The sequence below is a fragment of the Nelumbo lutea genome, chromosome 2 (assembly GCF_056320005.1).
Source record: "Nelumbo lutea isolate HS-2025 chromosome 2, American lotus-T2T, whole genome shotgun sequence".
NCBI classification, from domain to species: domain Eukaryota; kingdom Viridiplantae; phylum Streptophyta; class Magnoliopsida; order Proteales; family Nelumbonaceae; genus Nelumbo; species Nelumbo lutea.
This window is the reverse complement of record NC_142685.1, coordinates 112,302,252-112,326,996: the sequence shown is the minus strand read 5'-3', so window position 1 is coordinate 112,326,996 and position 24,745 is coordinate 112,302,252. Positions and strand designations below refer to the sequence as shown.

At 40.8% G+C, this 24,745-nt stretch overlaps 2 protein-coding genes across 4 annotated transcripts in view; one reads left to right on the top strand and one right to left on the bottom strand.

The window, feature by feature from the left end:
- The window catches only part of LOC148872854 (RNI-like superfamily protein), a 50,861-nt gene extending 32,921 nt beyond the window's left edge, over positions 1 to 17,940 (top strand). For all 3 annotated transcript variants that reach the window (XM_088969391.1, XM_088969392.1, XM_088969390.1), the window contains 2 exons: positions 17,108 to 17,213; positions 17,319 to 17,940. In XM_088969391.1, coding sequence (XP_088825517.1) covers positions 17,108 to 17,213; positions 17,319 to 17,384 — 172 coding nt within the window. In that variant the 3' untranslated portion in view covers positions 17,385 to 17,940. The remainder of the gene's footprint in view (positions 1 to 17,107; positions 17,214 to 17,318) is intronic.
- A 2,628-nt stretch (positions 17,941 to 20,568) lies between these two features.
- On the bottom strand, positions 20,569 to 21,880 carry LOC148872853 (non-specific lipid transfer protein GPI-anchored 14-like). Its single transcript, XM_088969389.1, has 3 exons — positions 21,221 to 21,880; positions 21,007 to 21,090; positions 20,569 to 20,885 (listed from the first exon to the last, which is right to left on the bottom strand). The coding sequence occupies exons 1-3, from the start codon at positions 21,558 to 21,560 to the stop codon at positions 20,737 to 20,739; spliced, it is 573 nt and encodes a 190-aa protein (XP_088825515.1). The 5' UTR covers positions 21,561 to 21,880; the 3' UTR covers positions 20,569 to 20,736.
- Between the last annotated feature and the right edge of the window lie 2,865 nt (positions 21,881 to 24,745).

Here is a 24,745-nt window from a genome sequence, read left to right as displayed (position 1 = left end):
TTCTGCTATCCTTGGTTCTTCAACAAACTGTAGGACTCTCATTGTTGATATTGGTGGGACTTGTTCTATGTTAGGTTGCAATTCTTGAATTGGTTCTAGTTGAACTTGAAAGGTAAAGTCACTTACTTTCTTATTAGGATCTACTACAGTCAACACATTTGTATTTTGCACCTAAATTTCTTTAACTTGCTCCTCTTCTATTTCTTCTTGATCATTAACCTCAGGCTGATCATGGGTGTTGGAAACTCCAACAATTATTGTTTTTTTTCTTGGCATGCACCCTCTTGATTTTTAATATCTACAATTTCTATAGCTTGAAATTATTCTTTAGCTTCATCCTCAACTTCAGCTATAGGATAGGTATCAACATGCAAGGAATCATCTACTTTCTTTTTAACTTTGTACTTTCTTCCCATTGTCTTACTTGAAAGAAGAACTGTTTACTGTATTACAGGTTTGAAGAGAAGAAGAGAGAGAGAGAGAGAGAGAGAGAGAGAGAGAGAGAGAGAGAAGTGGTGAATGATCTGCCACCCCATACACTTCTTTATTTATAGATTTTAGGATCCTTAAAAGAATAGGAAATAAACAAAAATTAGAAACAATAAGGCCAGCCTGCCCAACTGAACAGAAATTAGAAACTTCTAATAACAGAAATTAAAAACTACTAATAAAAGAAATTAGAAACAACTAGGTGTGGGTATGAAACCACACACTCTAGAGCCTGAGTGTGGGTATGGAACCCTACACTCGTGGCTAACCAACTATTTCCTCACTCCCCCTCAAGTTGGGAGTAAATATTTGTCATGCCCAACTTGTATAGATCTGTCTCCAATTTGCCTTTGTGACTGCTTCGAAAGAGATCAGCTAACTGCATGTCTGGGGTAATGTAAGGAAGGCATACTTCTTGAGATGCAACTTGCTCTCAGATAAAATGTCTGTCAAACTCGATATGGTTAGTCTTGTCATGCTGTATTGGGTCATGGGCAATATTAATTGCAGATTGATTATCATAATACAACATCAGAGGCTTCTCATAATCAACCTCCAACTCATTAAGTAAGGATCTCAGCCATAACACTTCTGCAACACCATTGGCAATGGATCTGTATTCCACTTCTACACTGGAGCAAGCAACAACGTTTTGTTTCTTGCTTCTCCAGGAAACAAGATTTCCCCCTACAAATACACAATATCTAGAGGTGGACCTCCTATCATCAACACATCCAGCCCAATCCGCATCTGTATACACTTCTATTTCCATATGACCATTATTCATTATTCTTGATGAATATACTTCTCCCTAGACATCTCTTTAAGTAGTCAAGAATCCTTTCTACTGCAAGGAGATGGGTGGTCCTAGGAGAATGCATGTATTGACTGACAACACTGGCGGCATAAGAAATATCTGGTTGGGTTAGACAGAGATAAAGAAGTTTCCCAACCAGCCTTTGGTACATAGTCCTTTCCTCAAGGAGTTCTCCACTTTTTGCACTTATCTTATGGTTAGGCTCAATGGGAGTATCAGCAGGTTTCACTCCTAACTTGCCAGCTTCTTCCAATAAGTCTAGAACATACTTCCTTTGGGAGATGAAAATGCCATGCTTAGATTGAGCTACCTCAATTCCTAGGAAGTAGTGTAACCTTCCTAGGTATTTCACTTCAAATTCCTTGTGAATGTGTTGTTTAAGGGTTTCAATTTCACTAGTGTCACTTCCTGTTATCACAATGTCATCTACATAGACTGCAAGTAGAGTCAGGGAATGATTTGTCTTCTTAAAGAAGAGAGTGTGATCTAACCGATCCTGTATGTATCTGAATTTATCCAAAGCCAGTCTAAACCTATCAAACCAAGATTATTTCTGTTATGAGGAGTTGAGAATCTTTAGCTCCTCTTCCCTGTAACTTTTTTCCAATATTAATGAATTCTGTGGTTATTGATAAAAAAAAAAACTATTAAACCAAATTCTCGGGGATTGTTTCAGCCCGTACAAGGCCTTCTTCAAAAGGCAAACTTTCTTTCCTGCTTTTGTACTATAAAAACCAGGGGGTAACTCCATGTATACTTCCTCTTGCAAGTCTCTGTTGAGGAAGGCATTCTTAACATCCAGCTGAAATAGTGGCCATGAGAAGTTTGCAGCAATGGATAGAAGAACTCTGATAGTACCATCCAACTGAAATAGTGGCCAATCTGGTCTTATACCTCTCTACAGTACCATTAGCATTATATTTCACAGTAGACACCCATCTGCATCCAACAGGTTTCTACCCTTCAGGCTGGTTAATTAGTTCCCATGTGTTGTTCTTGACAAGAGCATCCATCTCTACTTGCATTGCTTCTTTCCATTCAGGTATCAAAAGAGCTTCTTGCACTTTTCTTGGTATAGGAATAGCAAAAATAGATGCCAAGTAAGATATGTGGGATTCTGAGAGACAATTATAGGAAAGGAACTTGGAGATGCAATGTGCAGTGGATGGGGTGCAATGGCGCTTCCCTTTACGAATAGCAATTGGAAGATCAAGGTCATCTGTCGGTGAACGTTGAACCTCTGTAACAGTGGGATCAACAGTGGGAGCAATAGTGTCTGAATCTAGAGCTATAGAAGATGTTGGAACTGGCTTGGATTGTTGTTGAGTACGAGAATCAACCTGCCTCCACCACTTTCTATGATACACTCTCAACTCCCTGCATTTTTGACAACCTTCTTCGCAACACACACCCCCACCCCAGTAATTGGGACAAGTAAAGGAACTATTGGAGCTGAAACTGAAATCCCTTCCTCACTATTCTCCCCCTTAAAGGAGAAGCCTTATGATAGTAGGGCATATCCTCAAAGAAGGTGACATCCATGGATACAAAGCGCTTCCCTGAAACTGGCTCATAACAACAATATCCCTTTTGATTTTGTGCATACCCAAGGAAAATACACTTAGTGGCTTTGGGATCAAACTTGGAGCGATGAGGTCTAAGGATTTGAACAAAACAAGTACACCCAAAAGTTTTGAGGGGAATAGTGAATAGGTCCTTATTTGGATATAGAAGACTGAATGGGGTTTGCATGTTTAGGATCCATGAAGGAACCTTGTTAATGAGGTATATGGCTGTAAGGGTTGCATCTCCCCAAAAGTGTATGGGAACATTGGAGTTGAGCATGATGCTTCTAGCTACTTCTAAAATATGTCTGTTTTTTCTCCCAACAACCCTGTTTTGTTGAGGTGTGTGAGGACAAGTGCTCTGATGAATGATCCCATGATCAAGGAGATAGGATGCCAAGGGTTTTGCAAAGTATTCCTTGGCATTATCAGATCTAAGAATCTTGATCTTGGTTTCAAATTAGTTAGGATCATTTGATGGAAAGCTTGGGTCAGAGAGGGGACCTCATCTCGAGAGTGCATAAGGTGGGCCCATGAAAAACGGGTATAGTCATCAACACATAATAATAAATTTCTGTACCCCCCCATGGTGGGAGTATGGTAGGGCCCCCAAACATCGGTATGCACGATCTCAAAAGGAAGGTTGCTTCTTTTATTACTTAAAGGATAAGATGATCTACTATGTTTTGCAAGTTCACAACTTTCACATTTTAACCTAGACACTTCTACTGACTCAAACAAGTTTGGAAAAAGACTCTTTAAAGACCCAAAAGATAAATGACCTAAGTGGTTGTGCCAAAGCATAATCTTACTACAAGACTGAGAAACAAACAATTTCCCTGCTTCACTCTGCTCCCCCTGTGAATGTTCCAGGAGGTAGACTCCATTCATCTCATGGACAATCCCAATCACCTTCTTCGTTTTCAGATCCTGAAAAATACACCGATCAGGGAAAAAAGTTACCGAACAGTTTTGATTTTTAGTAGTACTACTAACTGAAAGTAAGTTAGCAATAAGCTTGGGAACATGCAAAACTGAGGATAGGGTGATGGTATCTGATAATCTGATGTCTTCCTTGCCAGAAATTGGTATAAGAGAGCCATCAACAATAGAAACTGTCTCTCCCACCTGAATCTATTACCCAGGAAGGTCTAGTATTACCTGGAACAGAAGCATGACAAGCAGTAGCTCTTGTACCTGTATGAGCAAGGGCTGAAGTAGGCTGTTGAGCTGATGTAGGCTGAGCTGAATTATTAAATTCATTTTCTAGTTGAGTTAAAGCAACGCGGACTGCAGCTAGGGTATCTAGAGGAGTGCATCTTGTGCCTGATGAAGTTGTACTACCAGTGTTGACAGCCATGTTAGCATTCCCTTTCTTATTTTAGAGCTTTGTTGGAACTAGATGATGGTGCAACTTCCAACAGGTGTCCTTAATATGTTTAGGTTTCTTGCAGTGTTCACATACTAAGTCCTTCTTAGCTTCCTTCTTCTCCTTATCCCCCCAGATTTAGGTCTAACTACTACAAGGCTGATTCGGAGGGCTGTTGCTGCAACATAACCGTTCTCCTAGTTTATTCACTATGCACTAGGGATTAGACTTGTGATAAAGTCAGATCATCTCTTGTCAACAACTGTTGTCTCACAATGTCATATTCAGAGTTCAGACCAGCTAGGAACTCAAAACCTCTGTTAGTTTCAACCTGCTTTCTATATGTTTGTGCATCTTTCTAACTCTCCCACTCGATTGTTTCAAGATGGCCAATTTCATGTCACAGGGATTTTAAGGTTGAAAAGTAAACAGAGACCTGCTTTTCTCCTTGTCTCAGAGTTTTAACCTCACATTTTAGCTCATAAGCCCTAGCAACATTAAGAGGTTGAGAGTAGGTTTCCTTCATAACGTTCCATATTTCCTTAGCTGTTTTGGCCCACAAGTAGTTTTGGCTGATGTTTGGCTGCATAGAGTTGCACAGCCATGTCATCACCAAAAAATTCTCTTGGACCCACCTAGCATAAGTAGGGTCCTCCTTGGAGGGTTCCTTCACATCCCCTAGCAAGAAGTTCAATTTTCCTCTACCCCCAATAGCCATCATGGCTGATTGGGCCCATTCCAAGTAGTTTGATTCATCAAATTTAACAGTTGTAATCTGAAAGGTGTTTTCTGTCATGTTACCTGAACCACCAATCCCAAAAGCACATTCCCCTTGATTCTTGTACTCCATTCTAAGTTAAGAAGAGGCTTTAAACTACTGTGACAAGAAAAAGCTGTATTTCAAGGCTGATAACAGCCAACTTTATGAAGAAAAAAGGCCAGAAAACTGATTGCTACCTTCAGTCTTCAAACTTCAATCGATTACTATCAGCACCATTGATCAAAGAACCAAGAAAAAGTTGATTGGCACCTCCAATCTTGATCACTCAATTCCTGCCTGATTCTTCCTGATTACAATAAGCTCTCTCCAATCTTAGGACAGCTGCTAAAGCCTTCTTGCAACCTCCAAGAATCAGCCAAAATAAGGATCTTTCTGAACTTTCAGCCCTAAACAATTCTCATGTGGTCAGCTGAATTAAATCCACATGAGAAACCCTAGATCTAAGGCTCTGGTACCAACTTGAAAGAAGAAGAAGAACTGTTTACTGTATTACAGGTTTGAAGAGAAGAAGAGAGAGAGAGAGAGAGAGAGAGAGAGAGAGAGAGAGAGAGAGGAGAAAAGAAAGAAGGGGTTCGGTGGTGAATGATCTGCCGCCCCATACACTTCTTTATTTATAGCTTTTAGGATCCTTACAAGAATAGGAAATAAACAAAAATTAGAAACAATAAGGCCAACCTGCCCAACTTAACAGAAATTAGAAACTTCTAATAACGAATATTAGAAACTACTAAAAAGAAATTAGAAACAACTAGGTGTGGGTATGAAACCACACACACTAGAGCCTGAGTGTGGGTATGGAACCCCACACTCATGGCTAACCAACTATTTCCTCAGTCTTCAAGTTCTTTGTCATAACCTGTTGCTGCTTCTTTTGCTCGAAATTAGTCAACTCTATATATAGATCATCATGGAAGTCTAGTGGGATGTACTTTTCTTGCAAACACCTCTTCATCTCTGCCCATGTACTAATTGGATCATTGCCTCTATTTTCTAGTCGTTGCTCAAGAGTTCTCCACCATACTTTAGCATGACTCATCAGCTTCATGCGTGCAAATCTAATCCTTTGTTTGTCAAGCATATCATGCCAATCAAAATATTCTTCTAGTTCAGCAACCCAATCAAAGAATGCTTGCGGATCAACATCTCCTTTGAAATATGGTATTTCCCTTTGTCTTCTGACATGTTTGAAAACCTTACTCCCGTAGCCAACATTATTAGATCTGTTTTCTTCCACCATCTTCTCAAATAAGTCAACCAAAGACACTTCATATGGTTTAGAAACCCAATCACCATTGATTCTAGACCTTAAGATTGTCTAGAAGATACCCTAGGCCTATAGAATCAGTCACTTTGTGAGAACATAGTGAATAAACCATTAGCTCTGATACCAACTGATGTAGGACCAGCTCAGTTCTAGTCCTTAGAGAATGTTGAATGGTCTTCTTGATCAGAGTTTTATGGCTATTGATGGCTGTAATGGCTTCTTGAAAGAACAAAAGAGAAAATAGGGAGAGAAAGAAGAGAGAAAATACCGAGAATCACTCACAGGGTGCCTAGAATCACTCTAGGGCATGGAAATCACTCACCATAGCTAGCATAAGCTGAAGAAAACTCAATATAATTCATTACCTTTGTGTAAAACGTCCATTCATATTTATGGACTCTAAACTCATAATAATCCTAGGAGTCAAATTGTTAGACTCATAATAGTCTTAGGAGTCAAACTAACCTGTCATATCCTATTTCAATTCAAAGAAAACTCAATAGCTCTGATCCTACTTATGCAATGACTGAAATTTTAAACATGCCCCTACTGTCAAAAAATACAGAAATACATAAAATATCATAAAATTCCAATTTTGACTCTTCAGCTCCTGCATCAGGTACACTGGCTGAAATCCTTGGACTTATTTTCAGACTTCTCCTTAGATGACTTGTTGAGGAATTGGAAGGAGATAGCTAACTCTGCCAAGGTCAAAAGGGTTTCTAATCCCTCTTGGACCCCTCCTCCCATTGGGTTTATAAAACTAAACTTTGATGGCAGCAGCTTTAGGAACCCAGGGCTGTCTGGTATTGGGGGAGTTCTTAGGAATAAGGAGGGGCTTTTTCTTAGCCATGTTCTTAGGTAGGCCTGTAAATGGAGCGAATTCAAATCGAATCAGGCCATGTTCGAATTCGATTCCAATTACATAATAAGTGATTCGAATTCGACTCGAAATCCGTCGGGTATTCAGAAATCCCAACCAGATTCGATTTTGATTAAAATGTTGAATATTCGATTATAACCGATTTTGCAGAGAAAACTATAAATCTAAAAACCAAACTAAAGAGGAGAAACAACCATTGCATGTGAACAACACCAAAAAAAAAACTCAAAAAATAAAATCATCACTTGTTAACAGTGCAAAAAAAAAGCCTAAAAAAATCTAAAACAAGAAAGAAAATAGACAAAAAAAAACATAATCCAAAAGAAAGAAGAAGCGGGAGATAGAGAAGGAGAGAGAGAACAAAGTAAGAGCAAGAAATCTTGGATAATGGCCCCAATCGACAGAAGTTGAAGTTTAGTCTTCAGAAGCCCTTTCGTCTTTGATAGAAGTTGGTTCTCCTTACTTTCTCTCTAAACTTTTTTCATCCTGAGTGTGAGAACGAAAGAGACAGAGAGGGAGGAGAAAGAGGGGAGAAGAGATATAGAAAAGAAGGCTTTTGGTGTCTTGGTAAATGAAAAAGTTGAAAGGCTTTTGGTATCTCGGTAAACGAATCAAGAGCAACTTTTATATGTCTTTTGTAATAAGTAGATACAGGTGACGCTTTGGGTCGTGTGTAAAAGGTGCACTACAAGTTAGTCAAATTAGAATATAATATATTTATATATTATAATATCTATTATCGAATTCGAATATTATCGAATCAAATCAATATATATTCGAATTCGGTCCGATTAAATAGTCGGTACAAAAATTATATTCAAATTTGAACATTTATTCCATTTGAATCATTCAAATTCGATTCGTTTAAGTCAAAATTCGAATTCGAATTCGAATTTCCGGATACCGTTTACAGGCCTATTCTCAGGTCCTATTGGGGAAGGAGACTCTCTTAGGGCTGAGATCCTTGCAACCCTGGAAGGTGCCCAAAGAGCAAGGGAGTTGAACATTAGAAGACTAGTTATTGAGGGAGTAGAAGTTCAGGACTGTTATCAGTCTTGAACCCTAATGGATTTCAGGTTCGAAATAAGAAGAAAGGTAAAGAGAAAAGAGGAGGAAGAGGGAGAAGCAGTAGAACACAAGAGTTGAAAAGGAGGAGCAATAGCTTAATGTTCTGCCACCACCACTTTAATTAATATTTATAGGTTATGCTCATTGCATGGAAAGGACAGATCTGCCCTTAGTCTTTACATAACAAATAGAGCAAGATAAGACTGAAATAAATAACAACTGAAACAACTAAATGACCAATAGCTAACCCTAGGAAGACTAGAACACCTACCCTACAAACACAATGGGGCTGTAGTTGTGGGGCCCACATCAGTGTTCTCTATACTCCCCCTCAAGTTGGGAATGAATGTTTATCATTCCCAACTTGGATAGATCCGCTTCTAGCTTCTTTCGTGGTACAACTTTGGTGAGGATATCTGCTAGCTGCATGTTGGAGGTGATGTATGGGAGACACACTTCTTGTGATGAGACCCTCTCTCGTACAAAGTGTCGATCAACTTCAATATGTTTAGTTCTGTCATGTTGCACCGGGTTGTGTGCTATATTAATAGCCGCTTGATTATCACAATACAACACCAGGGGCTTCTCATACTCAATACCCAACTCCTCAAGTAGTGATCTCAGCCAAAGAATTTCAGCCACTCCGTTAGCCATTGACCTGTACTCAGCTTCAGCACTAGATCGGGAGACAACAATTTGTTTCTTACTCCTCCAAGAGACTAGGTTACCTCCCACAAGAGTACAATATCCAGAGGTGGACCTTCTGTCATCAACACTCCCAACCCAATCGGCATCTGTATAGACTTCCACCTTCATGTGGTCATTGTTCTTGAACAGTATATCTCTACCTGGGCATCTCTTCAAGTATGCTAGTATTCTTTCTGCTGTTAGAAGGTGCGTGGTTCTAGTAGAATGCATGTAACAACACTAGCTGCATAACTGATATCTGGCCGAGTGAGGCATGGATATAGGAGCTTTCCCACTAACCGCTGGAACATAACTTTGTCTTCAAGCAGCTTCCCACTCTCTGCACTAATCCTATGGTTCTGTTCAATGGGTGTATCTACAGGTTTGACACCTAGCTTTCCAGTTTCAGCCAACAGATCTAAAACATATTTCCTCTGAGAGATAAAGATCCCCTGTTTAGATCTAGCAACCTCAATACCCAAAAAAATACCGTAGTGTACCCAGATCTTTCACCTCAAACTCTTGATGAAGGAGCTGTTTGAGGGACTCAATCTCATGGCTGTCATTTCTTGTCACCACAATATCATCAACATATACTGCAAGTAGTGTCAGTGAGGACTCCACCCTCTTGATGAACAGTGTATGATTTGACTGGGCCTGTACATAACCGAACTTCCCAAGGGCTAGTCTGAATTTGTCGAACCAAGCTCTAGGTGACTGCTTCAAACCATACAATGCCTTATTGAACCGGCAGACCTTCTTACCTGCCTCTGTATCATAGAATCCAAGAGGCAACTGCATGTAAACCTCTTCCTGCAAGCCCCATTCAAGAAGGCATTTTTAACATCCATTTGGTACAAAGGCCAAGTGTGGCTTGCTGCAAGAGATAATAGAACCCGAATGGTGGTCATCTTGGCTACCGGGGCAAATGTCTCCAAGTAATCTATACCATAAGTCTGAGTGAACCCTTTTGCAACTAGCTGAGCTTTGTACCTCTCAATGGAACCATCCGCATTGTGCTTCACAGTAAATACCCATTTGCATCCAACTGGTTTCTTTCCTTTGGGCAAGTCAACTAGCTCCCAAGTATTATTTTTCAACAGGACATCCATTTCAACTTGCATTGCACCTCTCCACTCTAGGACTGATAAGGCTTCTTGCACTGTTCTTGGAATAGGGACATTAACAACGGAAGTGAGATAGGACCTGTAAGAGGGAGATAGGCGATCATAGGACAAAAACTGGGAGATGCAGTGGGATGTAGATGTGGTGCAATGTCGTTTTCCTTTACGGATGGCAATGGGAAGGTCAAGGTCATCTGCAGGGGGTGAGATAGCAACAATGGAAGGAGTCTCTGTGGACCCTGGGACTATAATATCTGGACTTGGAGCTGCAGAAGAGGTTGGAGCTGGCCAGGACTGCTAATGATCGGGATCAACCTGCCTGCATCTGCAGGGGGTGAGATAGCAACAATGGAAGGAGTCTCTGTGGGCCCTGGGACTGTAATATCTGGACTTGGAGCTGCAGAAGAGGTTGGAGCTAGCCGGGACTGCTAATGATCGGGATCAACCTGCCTGCATCGCTTGTGATAGACTCTCAACTCCCGATCCCTCTGACCACCCTCGCTACTGCAGCCCTCATCACCCACTGGAATAGGTAAGGGAACAGCCCCAAAAGTATTAACCCTGCCCTCACTGCACTCCCCCTGAAGAAAAGGACCCAAATGTCCACGCTCACCACTCTCCCCCTGAGGAGAGACCCGAGAATAGTAGGGTGTCTCCTCAAAGAAAGTTGACATCCATGGATACAAACTTCTTCCCTGAGACAGGATCATAGCAGCAATAACCCTTTTGAGTTTGTGCATAACCAAGAAAGATGCATTTGGAGGCCTTGGGTTCGAACTTGGAGTGATGGGGACCGTGTTAGACAGTTTTGTATGCCCTTAGCTTCAATCAAATTGATGTACTTTATGAGTTTATTGTAAATGAATAAAAGTGCATATTTGATTCATGTTCCCTTGGTATGTTTCTGTGTAATACCCTTAAACTGGACACTTATTGAGACTCATGTTAGTTTAGAATGTTCACAGCCAGTGGGTCGGTCTGGGGAGACCTATCCTGACAAGGTTGACACTGTGGTGCCACCAAGTCGGTTGGGGTGGCTTGTCTCAGCTACCGGGGTGAGACCCTAGGCACATACAGTGTGGTATTAATTGAATCTTTGAACTGGACCAGATTTCCAGTATTGCCTTGGACCTTGGAGATTGATGGGCAAAACTGGAAAGTTACACCCGACCCCTAGACTCGATTATGATATTACACTAGGTGTCGGATCGGGCTGTCTTTGATGTACTAATCAGTGAGATCCTTAGCGGGGGTCAAAACCTGGGTATGTTGGGACAATCCGAGAATTCATCTGAGTGGGTGATCATAGTGACAGGATTAGCCCCTTTGTCGGACAAAGGTAATGATCGGGGATGCACTCTCACTGTTGGAAACCAAGACTGCCGGCAGCCGATTTCAACCGTTGAAATTGCAAAGTATATTTTATATGAGATATAAAAGTATATACATTATGGTTTCTAAAATGTTTGCAAAAAGGTTTTAATTCCCGAGATCCATATAAGTGGAGAGTGCAACACTGTTCCTTGCAGTCGAGGGAGAGGTCCTCTCTTGTCGGGCAGTGTATGATCATTAAGGGCTGAGAGGTTAAGTGTAAGACCATTGAAGATAATACCTGATGGGTTAATCTTGCATCTGCCCAGTCCCTGGGTGTTACAAGGTGGTTTGGCCCAGGGACCACTTAGGGTAAGTGTTGGGCCCATAGAGCCCATTTGATGGGTTTCAGGGGGTGCACTGTCTTTAATAGTGTATTCGACCAGGCCTTGTAACAAAGGCTGGGCCGAACCCATGTGGCTGATGTGTAGATCAATGCTTGGGTCCCACGCCATACAAGGAAGCCCAACTGGGCAGTAGTTAGGAAGGTTAAGTGAGCACATAAGCTTGATGGGCCTAAAGCCCATTTCGAACTGGGCTATTTGTTTAGTTAATTAAAGGGGCGAATTCTGAGATGGATTAGCAGATAGGATAGGGTCTTAATCCTATCCACTCAGAGAGTCCAGATCTGAATGTGATTCAGATCTAGAAACCTCCTAATGGGATTAAGATAAAGCTAATCTAATCTGCAGATAAGATAAGGATTTATCCTTATCACTAGAAGAGAAGGCTGATCCAAATATGATTTGGATAAGCACCTCCTAATGGGATTAGGAGCTGATCTTTTAATTTAACAAAAAGAAGGAGGGGGCGGCAGCCTTGGGAAGAAAAATATCAGATCCTCTTTAGTGCTGAAATCAAGAAGAGAGAATTCTGCACCCTGCGAATACTCTCTTGCCGCCTCCCTGTTCTTGCCGCCCTGTTTGCCAGTTCGATCTCTAGTTGTGGGAGAAGTCAAGATTGGATCTTGACATCAGTTCTTTGAGAAAGGATTGAGAAGGAAGCTGTGCTCACGTACCATTCTACTGATTCTTGCGAAGGACAGAGTTCTTGGGGAAGAACACTGCTGATTCTGCTCCATCCTGCACTGCGCCATCTTCAGTGAGAGCAATCTTTGGATCCTTCCTTGGGCGTGAACACCTTCGTTGGGAGATATTACTTCTCCGTATCAGGTATTATTCTCTCCCATTCCTTTTGGTTCAGATCTGGTTCAGTTTAAGGTTCAAGATTGATCCTTGAAAATATGATTTTCTAAATAGGGAATGTGATTCCCAGTTGAAGGGAGAGAAAAATTTTTGAAATTCGCCCCTTATTCCGCAATCTTTGGGCGTCCATGGGATGGATCTCTCATCCCTTCAGACCGAGAAGCTGAACAAAACAAGTACTACCAAATGTTCTGAGGGGAATAGTAAACAACTCCTCATTGGGGTATAGAAGGGAAAAAGGAGGTTTCATATCAAGAACCCGGGAAGGAACCCGATTAATAAGATATACCGCCGTAAGGATAGCATCACCCCAGAAGCGAATAGGGACATTGGAGGTAAACATAATACTTCTAACCACCTCCAAGATGTGCCTATTCTTCCTTTCTGCAACCCCATTCTGCTAAGGTGTATGAGGGCAAGTACTCTGGTGGATAACCCCATGATTAAGGAGGTACGATGCCAATGGCTTAGCAAAGTATTCATTTGCTTTATTAGATCTAAGAACTTTGATCCTGACATCAAACTGGGTTAGGATCATTTGGTGGAAGTTTTAGGTCAGGGCAGGCACCTCATCTCGTGAACGCATAAGATAAACCCAAGAAAACGGGGTGTGGTCATCAACAAATAACAAAAAATATCTGTACCCACCCATAGAAGGAATGTGATATGGCCCCCAAAAATCAGTGTGCACAATATCAAAAGAACTATTACTCCTTTTATTACTCAATGAATAGGAGTTTCTACAATGTTTAGCAAACTCACAACTTTCACATTTCAACGGAGATGACTCAACAGACTCAAACAAAGTAGGAAATAGACTCTTTAAGGACCGAAAAGACAAATGACCCAATCGGTTATGCCAAAGCATAACCGGACTCACAACCTGAGAAACAAGTAACTTCTTATCCACTGACTCTTCTCGACGAGAACTCTCCCCGAGTAGATAGATCCCATTCGTCTCACAGCCAGTCCCAATCACCTTCTTCGTCTCTAGGTCCTGAAAAACACATCGATCAGGGAAGGAAGTTACTGAGCAGTTCATATGTTTGGTAATACTACTAACCGAAAGGAGGTTAGTATCAAGTTTAGGAACATGCAAGACATAAGACAAGGAGATAGTATCCGATAGTTTGATGTCACCCTTGCCAGAAATAGGGATAAGAGAGCCATCAGCTATAGATACTTTATCCCTACCAGAAGATAAGTGATAAGTAGTAAACAAAGAGGGCAAGCTAGTCATATGGTCAAATGCACCTGAATCTATTACCCAACAGGGTTCAATAGTACCTGGAGCGGAGGCATGGTAGGCTGAGGCTCGAGTACCTGAGTGTACAAAGGCCGATGTGGCAGGGGCTGATGATGACTGCGGTGACTGAGCCGAACTGCCAACTTCCTTTTCCAACTGTATTAGAGCAGCCCAAACTGCAGCTAAGGTCTCTAATGGTGTGCCTCTTGTGCCAGATGAGGATGCTGAATCAGTAGTCATAGCCACATGAGCATTACCCTTTTTATTTCTCAACTTTGTCGGGACCAAATGTGGATGCAGCTTCCAACATGTTTCTTTTGTGTGTTTAGGTTTCTTGCAATGCTCACACACCACATCCCAATTATCTTCCTTCTTTCTGTTCCTCTCTGAATCACCCCCTGTTTTGGGTTTGACAACTACCAAGGCAGGTGTAAGCGGCTGAGATTGCATCATGACTTTCCTCCTGGTCTCTTCACTGTGCACTAAGGAGTATGCCTGAGAGAGGGTCACACTTTCTCTGGTCAAAATCTGCTGCCTCACAATATCATATTCTGAATTCAGTCCTGCCAGAAACTTAAACACTCTGTTTGTCTCGATGTGCTTTCTATAGGTCTGAGCATCTTTGGGACTCTCCCACTCAAGAGTCTCTAAGTGATCAATCTCATGCCACAGGGACTTCAAGGTAGAGAAGTAGACCAACACCGGTTTCTCTCCTTATTTAAGGGTATTCACCTCACATTTCAATTCATATGCTCTGGCAACATTAAGGGGTTGGGAGTAAGTTTCTTTCATCACATCCCATATCTTCTTGGCTGTCTTTGCCCAAAAGTAATTTCGGCTGATATGAGGCTGCATAGAGTTACACAGCCATGTCATAATCAAGTAGTTTTCTTGGACTCACTTGGTATACATAGGGTCTCCCTTGGAAGGTTCTGCCACATTTCCCAAGAGATACCCTACTTTGCCCCTTCCCCCAATAGCCATCATGGCTGATTGGGCCCATTCCAAATAGTTTGATCCATCAAACCTTACGGTTGTAATCTGAAAACCTGTCTCAGAACCACCACCATAACTGCTGTTCCCAAAACTGACTTCTGCCTGATTCTTAAACTCCATTTCGGTCAAGAACCAGAAGTCTCAAAATTAGGGTTGCTACAGTCAAAACAGCACTTGGACTATCAACCACAATCACAAAATCAGTATAGAACCAATCTGTACTCACAGTAGATGTGCATGAAACAGGTATAAAACTGATCTGAAATCAATAACCACACACAACAACAATAGTCCGAACTGTTTTCACCCCCTTAGAAGAGCTCGAAACCCCAAAAGAAAACTGAAAAACAGTTTGAAGAACAATCTGATATGTTGAAGCTGAATTGGGGTTTTAATCAGTCCTAAAAGCAAATTCTCAGCCGTACACTCTAGACAGTACCGTACGGATAAGGTTTGTAGTAGGGTTAATATGAAACCCTAAAACTGATTAATGTTGAGGAGAGAACTATTAGGGTTTGCCGCAGTATTAGATCACAAGGTTCAGTCCAGTACTAGGGTTTGCCGCAGGATTAAAGCAAAACCCTAGAGAATAGAAAGATAAAACCCTAGAGTGGTTTGGCCGCCCATGCTAGATAGGTCCAACCTATCTTCTCTGATAGTACTTCTCTCAGAAAATAAAAAACTTACAATAGGATGTTGTTCGCTGCCTTCCAAGGTTACCCGAACCCTAGCCTTCTCTGATTCTTCCCGATCACCAACTCGCTGCAACTGTGGCAATTCTTCAAACAGCTGCTAATCCTCTGGAGATCTCCAAGAACCAGTCAACGAACTCTACTGTCTCAGCTTCCAGCCTTAAATGGTTCTCATGTGGTCGGCTGGACTAGACTCACATGAGAAACCCTTGCTCTGATACCAAGTAGAAGTTCAGGACTGTTATCAGTCTTGAACCCTAATGGATTTCAGGTTCGAAAATAAGAAGAAAGGTAAAGAGAAAAGAGGAGGAAGAGGGAGGAGAAGCAGTAGAACACAAGAGTTGAAAAGGAGGAGCAGTAGCTTAATGTTCTGCCGCCGCCACTTTAATTAATATTTATAGGTTATGCTCATTACATGGAAAGGGCAGATCTGCCCTTAGTCTTTACATAACAAATAGAGCAAAATAAGACTGAAATAAATAACAACTGAAACAACTAAATGACCAATAGCTAACCCTAGGAAGACTAGAACACCTTCTACCCTATGAACACAGTGGGACCGTAGCTGTGGGGCCCACATCAGTGTTCTCTACAGAGGGTGTCTTGGAGGTGGTGGTGAGATGTCTTTGGAAGGGCAGCTTGGGTATATGGAATTACAGCAATGAAGAGAAAAACTTAAGTGGCTGACTAGGGACATTGAGGTTAAATACAGTTGGGTAAAGAGAACTGCTAATTCACTTGCTGATGGGCTAGCCAAGCAAGGGGTGAATAGGGGTTCCTTTTTTCGGGCTCATTTCTAAATCTGTTTCTTTTTTATGCTGTTGGGGGAGCTAAGACAGTTTATCTCCCCCTCTGTTGTAATTAAAGCTTCACTGTTTTAATAAAATTTTCCATTATTGATAAAAAAGGATAAAGAGATAAAACAAGATAAAGGATAAAATAGAAAACAAATGAACAAAAACAAGGCCATGTTAGTAAATACTTCATGTGCAGCAACCTACTTTGTTGTAATGGAAAAGAGATTCAGCTACAGGTAAATATTAAACTAAACAAATAATTTAAATATATGGTTAAAAATACTAAATTTAAAGAAAACCTGGAAAGCCAAAGTTTTGGCGCCTTATTTGATTTTCTCATCCTACAGCACCTTATCTAAGATTTTTACATGCTAATGTTCTGTTTTTTTTTTTTTTTCTTTTCTTTTCATTTCCCCCTTTTGTTTGGAAAAATCATCAGCATGTTACAAGAACTTCCTTACCAAATATTGGCACACTTGATCCATAAGTTTCAGGTGCCCAGCTAACAGTGGTGGATTGTATAGTTAGGATGATGTAATTTTTAGATTTTTAGGATGTGCAAATGGTAGCCCTTCAGATTGGCAAGCATGTGGTACAGTTCAGATTGATGTTTAATTGAGCAGTTAACATTGTGCCTCATACTGCACCACTGCAAAGAAACGCCCAGGATACTACTAAAAGTTTAGTTTATTGGATACCACATTCTTTTCTTGATCATTTGCATAACTGATCTATTGGAATGATTCAACACAGCTTGTTTGGAATCGTTGGAGTGACAGATAGGTGCCTGGAGGTCCTGTCAAGGTTCTGCTCGAATACACTAGCAACCCTTGATGTTAATGGATGTATTGGCATTAAGGTTTGTTGCTATGTTCTGTATAAAGCATATATGAATTTCTTTGGTTCGTATAGTGTTTTATTTTTTTTAGCAATCTAACTCCAAAATATTTGTCTTACTCTTCAGAGACGGAGCCATGATGAATTGCTACAATTGTTCCCACATCTGAGGTGCTTCAAAGTGCATAGCTAATTATTTGGTCCGTGGAAGCACTTCAATAAACATTTTGCACCAACATGACTATCACACTCAATGAAGCGTCTATCCAGCTTCTATTGCTTGACATACATTAGCAAGGTACTTGCTTAAACATGGGGAAATGCCATTTCCATTACTGACAGTTTGACACAGCAAAGGTGTTCAGTACAATATTATGGATGTAGCCTGCCAATGATCTCCGAGTCATTCAGTACAATATTATGGTTGTAATCTGCCAATGATCTCCGGGTCATTCAATCCATGTTGACTTCTAAGACTCTGTAATCCCTTTCAGCAGTTGATTTCTAGATTGTTGAAGCCATGTCAATTGTTTGCTCTTGTTTGGATGGTTAAACAAGCCAATTGATAATTTTGGGGACATGACTCATCTGAAAATTTCTGCTAGAGCCCCGAAAATATTTTATTTTTGCTATGCTAGGTCTTCTGAGATGGATTTTTCTGTTATAGCTAATATTTTATCCAATCTTGTAAATTCGAAAGAGTTGACTTCAAAATCTGATAAAAAAAGGAGTAAGAACTTCATGTTTTACTGGAATGTGCTGCTCCTATGTCTGGTCAAACTTCAAACTTCAAACTTCAAATTCTTCTGTGGTAGCATCTAGTGTTCCTCCTCTCTATCAAGTTCAGATCAGTTGGGGTGCAGTCATGGGTCTATTACAGTTTAGTGCTGGGTGTCCATCTTTTTTTCCTTTGATTCTAACTTTCTCTTTTGGATGGTCCCAAAATGGATCAAAGTTTCTTTCATGTGGTCAGGAACGAGGAGCTGCATTTACTGACTGAAAATTTTCATGGTTTCTGATGGTTCAAGTGATTTAGTCCCGGTTCCCAGACCATTGCACTATGCCTTCCGCATGCTGTTATAGATGGGATGATGCACTTAAACAAGTGCCACACTGTTGAAGCTGGTGCAGCTCACCTTCTCACCTCACAAACTTGAATCTGCAACTAGCCAGATGGAGAATGTGTGCTGAAACATTCAACCAAAAGTGGAAAACTGGAAACTGGACTCTCTTTTCGAAGATTTACCTATGAAGTGGCACTTAACTGATTAAGCTTGTGTTACTTTGGTATGCAGTCACTATAACACTAGATGGGTATCACTGGCTGCCTAAAGGCATCAGTTACAGTCTGGATCTGCTCCTCAAGAGTGCTCTTCATACATCACAATACGTCTCAGCTGCACACTGTGAACATCTCCCAAACTTGTGTGTTGTTATTCATGGAGAGATGTTCCCAATACATGGTCAGATGCGCTGTGAGGTGCACTGTGAGGAGCGAATCCCGATTCATCAACTACCGCCTGCTTCTGGGACTAGTTGTTGAGTTCATTTTTGCAATTTCATGTAAAGATGGAATTAGCACAGGCAACTGGGTGTCAGGAAGGTTTTAATTTTAGATGCTTTACATCGTCAGCGACTAAACAAGTTGAACTCCTAATGATTTTGAAATCTGTTTCTGAGATCTTTTCCGCTTACCTCTTGTCAGGCATCCCAAGGGAGAAACCAGAACTAGGAGCCATTGTCGACGCCAAGAAGATTTCTCATTCCTTTGTTTCTTTATGGGTTCTTGGGCAATATCTGTTCATGAAATCGACTTCGGATTCGATATCTGAAGTCGGATAGCGTCGGTGAATCATGTGATCTCAACCATTTGAATCATTGCAATTCCAACGGTTGAATCATGTGATCTCAACCATTTGAATCATTGAAGTGGCACCGTTGAATTTGGCACCGACGCTCTCCAGGTCTCTCTTTCCCTTTTTTCATGTGTGGCATCGATGCCCTTTCTCTAATGCATTCATCCAGATCAATGCCATATAAGTGTTTTTTTTTTTTTTTTCTGGAAAAGTACGGACAGACCCACTGTAGATTTCTGAATTCCACTGTAGACTTATAAACATTAAAATGTCAAATACCCCCCACCAATGCCCACCCGTGAATTGGCATCAATTCCGAACTGGCACCTATCCGAACTGTATTTTGGGCCTAGAAAGACCCTGGGCTGAATCATCATTCTCCATTTTTTTTCCTTTACTTTTTTCTTATTTGGTTAAGCATTTTAAGAATGTTTTCGGACGGTTATTTTGAATTGTGAGCAAGCAACTTTTTGAGAAAACGTTAAAATGATGTTTTTTGTAATGGAAAAAGCGTGTTTCCTTTTTGACAATGTGACGCATAATGGTGTCTATTTGACACCAAATAGCATGAGTTTGGCTTACGTCGGGGCAATGCCTGTTCAGGCAGCCTTTACAGCCTTGCATTGGGAATATCTCCCTACTTATATGCTTTATTTTATGGGGAGACATTCCCAATGCAAAGTTGCAAGAGGCTGTTGGGACAGTGTGAGCACAAACTTGCCCTGAGCGAAGCCTATTTCAAATAGCGTTAAAAAATGTGCAGAGAACCCAGAATATTTTATCAAACTCCAATGCATTGCTGTTGCTTGAAGAAACTGCATTGATACCAAACATGACCGTTATTTTAACCCGAATCATTAAAACAAAGGAAAATCATCAACTGACTATGCAAGGATAAATGGTATTGTGGTTTTAGAGTATTTCACATCTATAGACTCCATCACTACAAGGTATAAGCATCCCATTTCCCATTTTTTCTGCGCCTCTTGAGGATGGAGAACTGATGATACAAGGCTCTTTTGAACTCTGGATGATACATTATGTTTTGCCCATGGTTTTAGAACCATCGTCGACCCAGATGGTGACCATTCAACTCAAAAATCGATTAGACAACTGGTTCCAGTTCACTCCTAAACTATTTATTTGCCTAAAACCATTGACTTGATCAGCCATCAACTGACCCAAGCAGTTGAATCATTGATCCATTTAACCTGGACAACATTTTTTGACTGTTTTTATTTACTCTTTTTTTTTTAATTGCAATAGGTCGATCCATTTGGACCAGATGGATGAACTGTTGATCCAGAAATCAGTGGCCAAAGCAATTCCGGTTCTAGGTCAGCTTTTAAAATATTAGTTGCAGATATGAAAGCAGCTTTAGCCCTAGGTTGTGAGCTGGTAGAAGTGGAGTCTAATTCAAGAAGTGCATATTCTAGAGCATTTTGCATTACAATTCCCTATTCTAACTACTGATTAAAAATTCGGTTACTAGATTCAGAAAGGCAAAGCTGAGTCATGTGATTGATGAATGTAATTTATTAAAAAGAACACATAGGAGAGAGAGAGAGAGAGAGAGAGAGAGAGAGAGAGATCATCTATTATCACCCCTAAGTAATCAGTGACAAGAAAATGTGAAGTAGAGTAGGATTCCATGACTGAATTTGAATAAAGCATCAACGTCTCTAATGTCTAAACACCAACAATGAACAGTGAAGACAGGCACCATATGGAAATCCCACTAACAATCTCCACTACCATCCGCCTCTTTCCTTTCCCACCATTGCTCGTCTGTTTTGCACCTGCTTCTGTGCCAGTAGAGCTCAAGGAATTCCCCTTGTCTGAAAATCAAAGAAAACCATTAGAAAAGAAAAACTAAAAGTAAAACCAAGTTGAACAGATTAACAAAAACTAAAGCAGAGAAGGCAGGAGAAGATTAACAAAATGAAGAAATTATATTACCATCGGAAACTGTGCTATTAACCCCTTTGCCGAACTGCTCGAAAACTTGGGCATCTGGTGAATTAGGAGCCAAGTGCAGAAGAGCTGGATCCATGGCCACAAAGGGAATGAACAGCATCAAATTTGTGATATATATATACATGCACCATGATTCCTACCGGTGAGTTCATTTAATACATATGTGGGTGTAAATTGTATGTGGGCATATACGTACCCGGACAGTCTGAAACATTTGCAGAAGTGTGGCAAGCAGTAGGTAGGCTCAAGGCAAGAGTTACATTGACCTTTATGCCGAGGTCTGGATCATTTCTATCTTTGATGAGGATGCAGAGACACTTCTTGCTCTTGTCTACAACTTCTTTGAGTCCACTGCAACAGTCCAGAGTTGGTGCCTTGGCTTGTCCACCCACATATGGTAGGCAAGTAGACAGACCAATCAATTGATTCTCGCACTCATTTTTATCTTGAGCTATATCTGACCTTACTGAACCAACCATCAACACTAACATGAATGAGAGTTGCAGAGAAGCGAAGTATGAACCCATTGAGGCCATTCTCTCCGCAACAGTCCAGAGAGAGACCTAGAGAGAGAGAGAGAGAGAGAGAGATGGGATGAGGGTGATGATGGAGCTGGTATAAATTGTGTTGGCTGTTGGGACTTAAAGCTTAAAAAGTAGACCCTTTACACTCTTTTCACCTGTGAAGAGGATAAATCTACCTCTGCAATGGTAGGTTTCTGCTTTATGTTAAGGAAAAATGGATGACACCCATCAATCCAACCCGTCCAAATGGTGGTCCTTCTACTGTGACTAACCAAATGAAATACATCCATTATCTGTTTTGCTGTGAGGCTGAATCATGAAATGAGAGCCATAATTATTTCGCTAATATTAGACTCGATATTTATGGTCCTATGAAGCTGTGAATGATTCGTCCAATCGAAGGAAAGGAATTCTTGTCGTGTTTCTAGGGTGATTAGATCCCATTCAGGACCTTTCTTTTCTGGCAACTCGTGATTGCTTTTGATTCATCTCTGTTATTACTTTGATTCCTTACCAATAGTTCAAGGTGACACCCATTTGAGTTCTGTCCCACATTTATATCTTCTTATGTAAGAGGGATTACTTGTTCATTCACTACGTAAGATTAGTTTGTGTCAAGGTCCACTGTCATTATTTTTAGTCTTTTCGTGGAAGGTGGAACCTGAAAGAAGGAATACTTACAGAGTTTGGACTTGTTCTGGTTTTAATAATCACTTTCTCCACCCATGTGATCATGCCTAATCTAAGCTAAGCTATTCTGTTCTGCCTCATTGCAGTTGCAGATTTCCATTCTTCTTTTTTTGGTTGGGGGGCTGGGGCATTGGTAATGATCAGTAACATCAATGTTCATGGTCCAGAAGAGCACCTTTCTCCTGGGTAATGGCGTCGGGAAATACTGCCCACTTAATTGGATTGGATGGAAAGATCAGTTCAGTGGTGAGCTTCTTAAATAAGTAGCTGTTACCTGTATCTCTCGTGTCTGAACTACCCAAGAGAGATTGAGTGAAAGAAAGAATGTGAGTCTGTGTTAAATGCTTGAAATTTCAAAAAGTTATCCACCTATTTTCTAGACTGAGAGGAAAGATTACGGATGTGATGTCAATGCTCCAGTTTGTTCTTTGTCAAGGGCGTCAACTGTTGCAGTTGCAGGCTGCAGGGGGACGAGGTTAGGTCAATTCCTAGTTGTCTGGTCCATCTCACTCTGCGTTGTCGCTCTGGACGTGTTTGAAATTAAACCATCCACCGTTTCACCTACCCATTAGAGGGACAGATCATTGCTGCAAGTTCAATCATGTTGTTAAACTACCCATATGACATGAAATTTTCCATCAGGAATCAAAGCCCTTGAATTGAATTGGGGACGGTTCCTTCTTTTGTTTTTTTTCTTGGATCTTACTAAACTACAAATGCTGTTATCACTTTCAAATACTCTGTTTAAAGAAGTGATGGGACAATCAGTAGACGCATGAAGACAATGATCCAACTGTCCCTTGCATTTGCAATTCTAGGGTAACTAGTGCTTGATCATTTGGAAAAACCAGTGAGAAATAGAGAATTGGCTTTGAGTGGATATTCAAAAATTAAATTGAGGTAATGATGCCCAACCCATTTTGCAGTCAATGGAGCTTCACATTTGCAGAGACGAGTCCAAGGTGTACTGAGTAGAATCAATCCAATGCCCCATTAATTGGACAATATGGGACACTGAACCTGAGCTCTATGAGTAGCTACTAATCAAAGGGCCAACTTGTTCATCAGTAAACTTCTTGAATATAAGCCAAGATCAAACAGGCTGTCGGACAGAATACTCCTCCACGAACTAACAAAGAGGATAAATACTTAGGAGCTCCTCTTGTAAACAAGAGGGTTACAAATAATAATTTCAAAGAATTATTAGAAGGTTGGAAAAGCAATACTCTATCCTTAGGGGGGGGGGGGAATCACCCTACTGAAATCAGTTGTGGGAAACATATCCCAATACCAAATGTGCTTGTTTGGAATCCCCTTAGAAAAAATGTTTTTGAATCGCCGTTGACCTGGTTGGTCAGACCGTTTGGCACTAGAACCATCTAGACAATCAGTTCTATTTTACCCCAAACCTGATCCCTGCCCAAAAACTGTTGAACTGGTCAGCAATTCGCTGACCCAAGTGGTCGAACTATTGACCTATTCAACCCATTCAACAGTTTTGGCAGTCTTTTATTTTTGTTCATTAGAACGGGCCATCCATTCAAATCAGACGGTCGAACCATCGGCTCAGAAACCGGTGACCAGAATGGTTCCAATTCTGGGTCGGTTTTTAAAACTTTGCTTAGAAATCACTAAACAGATGGATAAAGCTCAAAGACAATTCCTTTGCGGAAAAAAAAAATCCTTTTCTCTAGTCAAGCATGAGTTTGGAACCAGGGGCGTTTATTGAACAAATGCTGCCACATAGGCACCACTTCAGCATTTCCTCCATTATGTGAATCCGTACGCATAGAGATTCAAAAAAGCATGCCTTAATTTATGTGTGTGACTGGCGTTGGGGAAGCTTCATTTTAGCGCTTCCTCCAACAGGTAGGCGTTTATTCATTGTTTTACTAATGTGGTGCCTAATGGTGCCTAGTAGCGCCTAAGTCTCAATAAACAAGTTCATTATTACTATTCTCAGTTTTACAAGCAAATAAAGTACAAATGTTTAGTGAATAAACACCCATGATTCCAAACACATACCAAATAGGATATAATATTGTTTGTTCTGATAAGAAAAACGGGGGCCTTGGAATGAGAGAAGCCAAACAAACAAATTTGATGAAACTTGGCTTGAAATTTTTGACCCAACAAGACAACTTAATGAGTTCAGGTGGTTAAAGCAAGTATTTAAGCAATTCAAATTTCCTAAACCACCCAACTCCAAAAGCATTCTCCTAGGCATGGAGAAAAATCACTCAGGTTAAAGAATTTATTAAAATGCAGGTTTTGGAAGGACAACTGGGTTGATGAGAGGCCATTAGAAGAATTGGTGACGACTACCAATGGAAATGATGAAGCCTTGAACTGGACAGTGAAGGAAGTTATAAATCCCTCATCTAGAAATTGGGACATAAACAAACAAAGTGGATTGATCCCATTGGACATAATAAACAAAATTAAGGCTATCCAGATCCCTTTGACTGAAACAGAAGACGAGTGTTTCTGGGGATGGAGTCTGGATA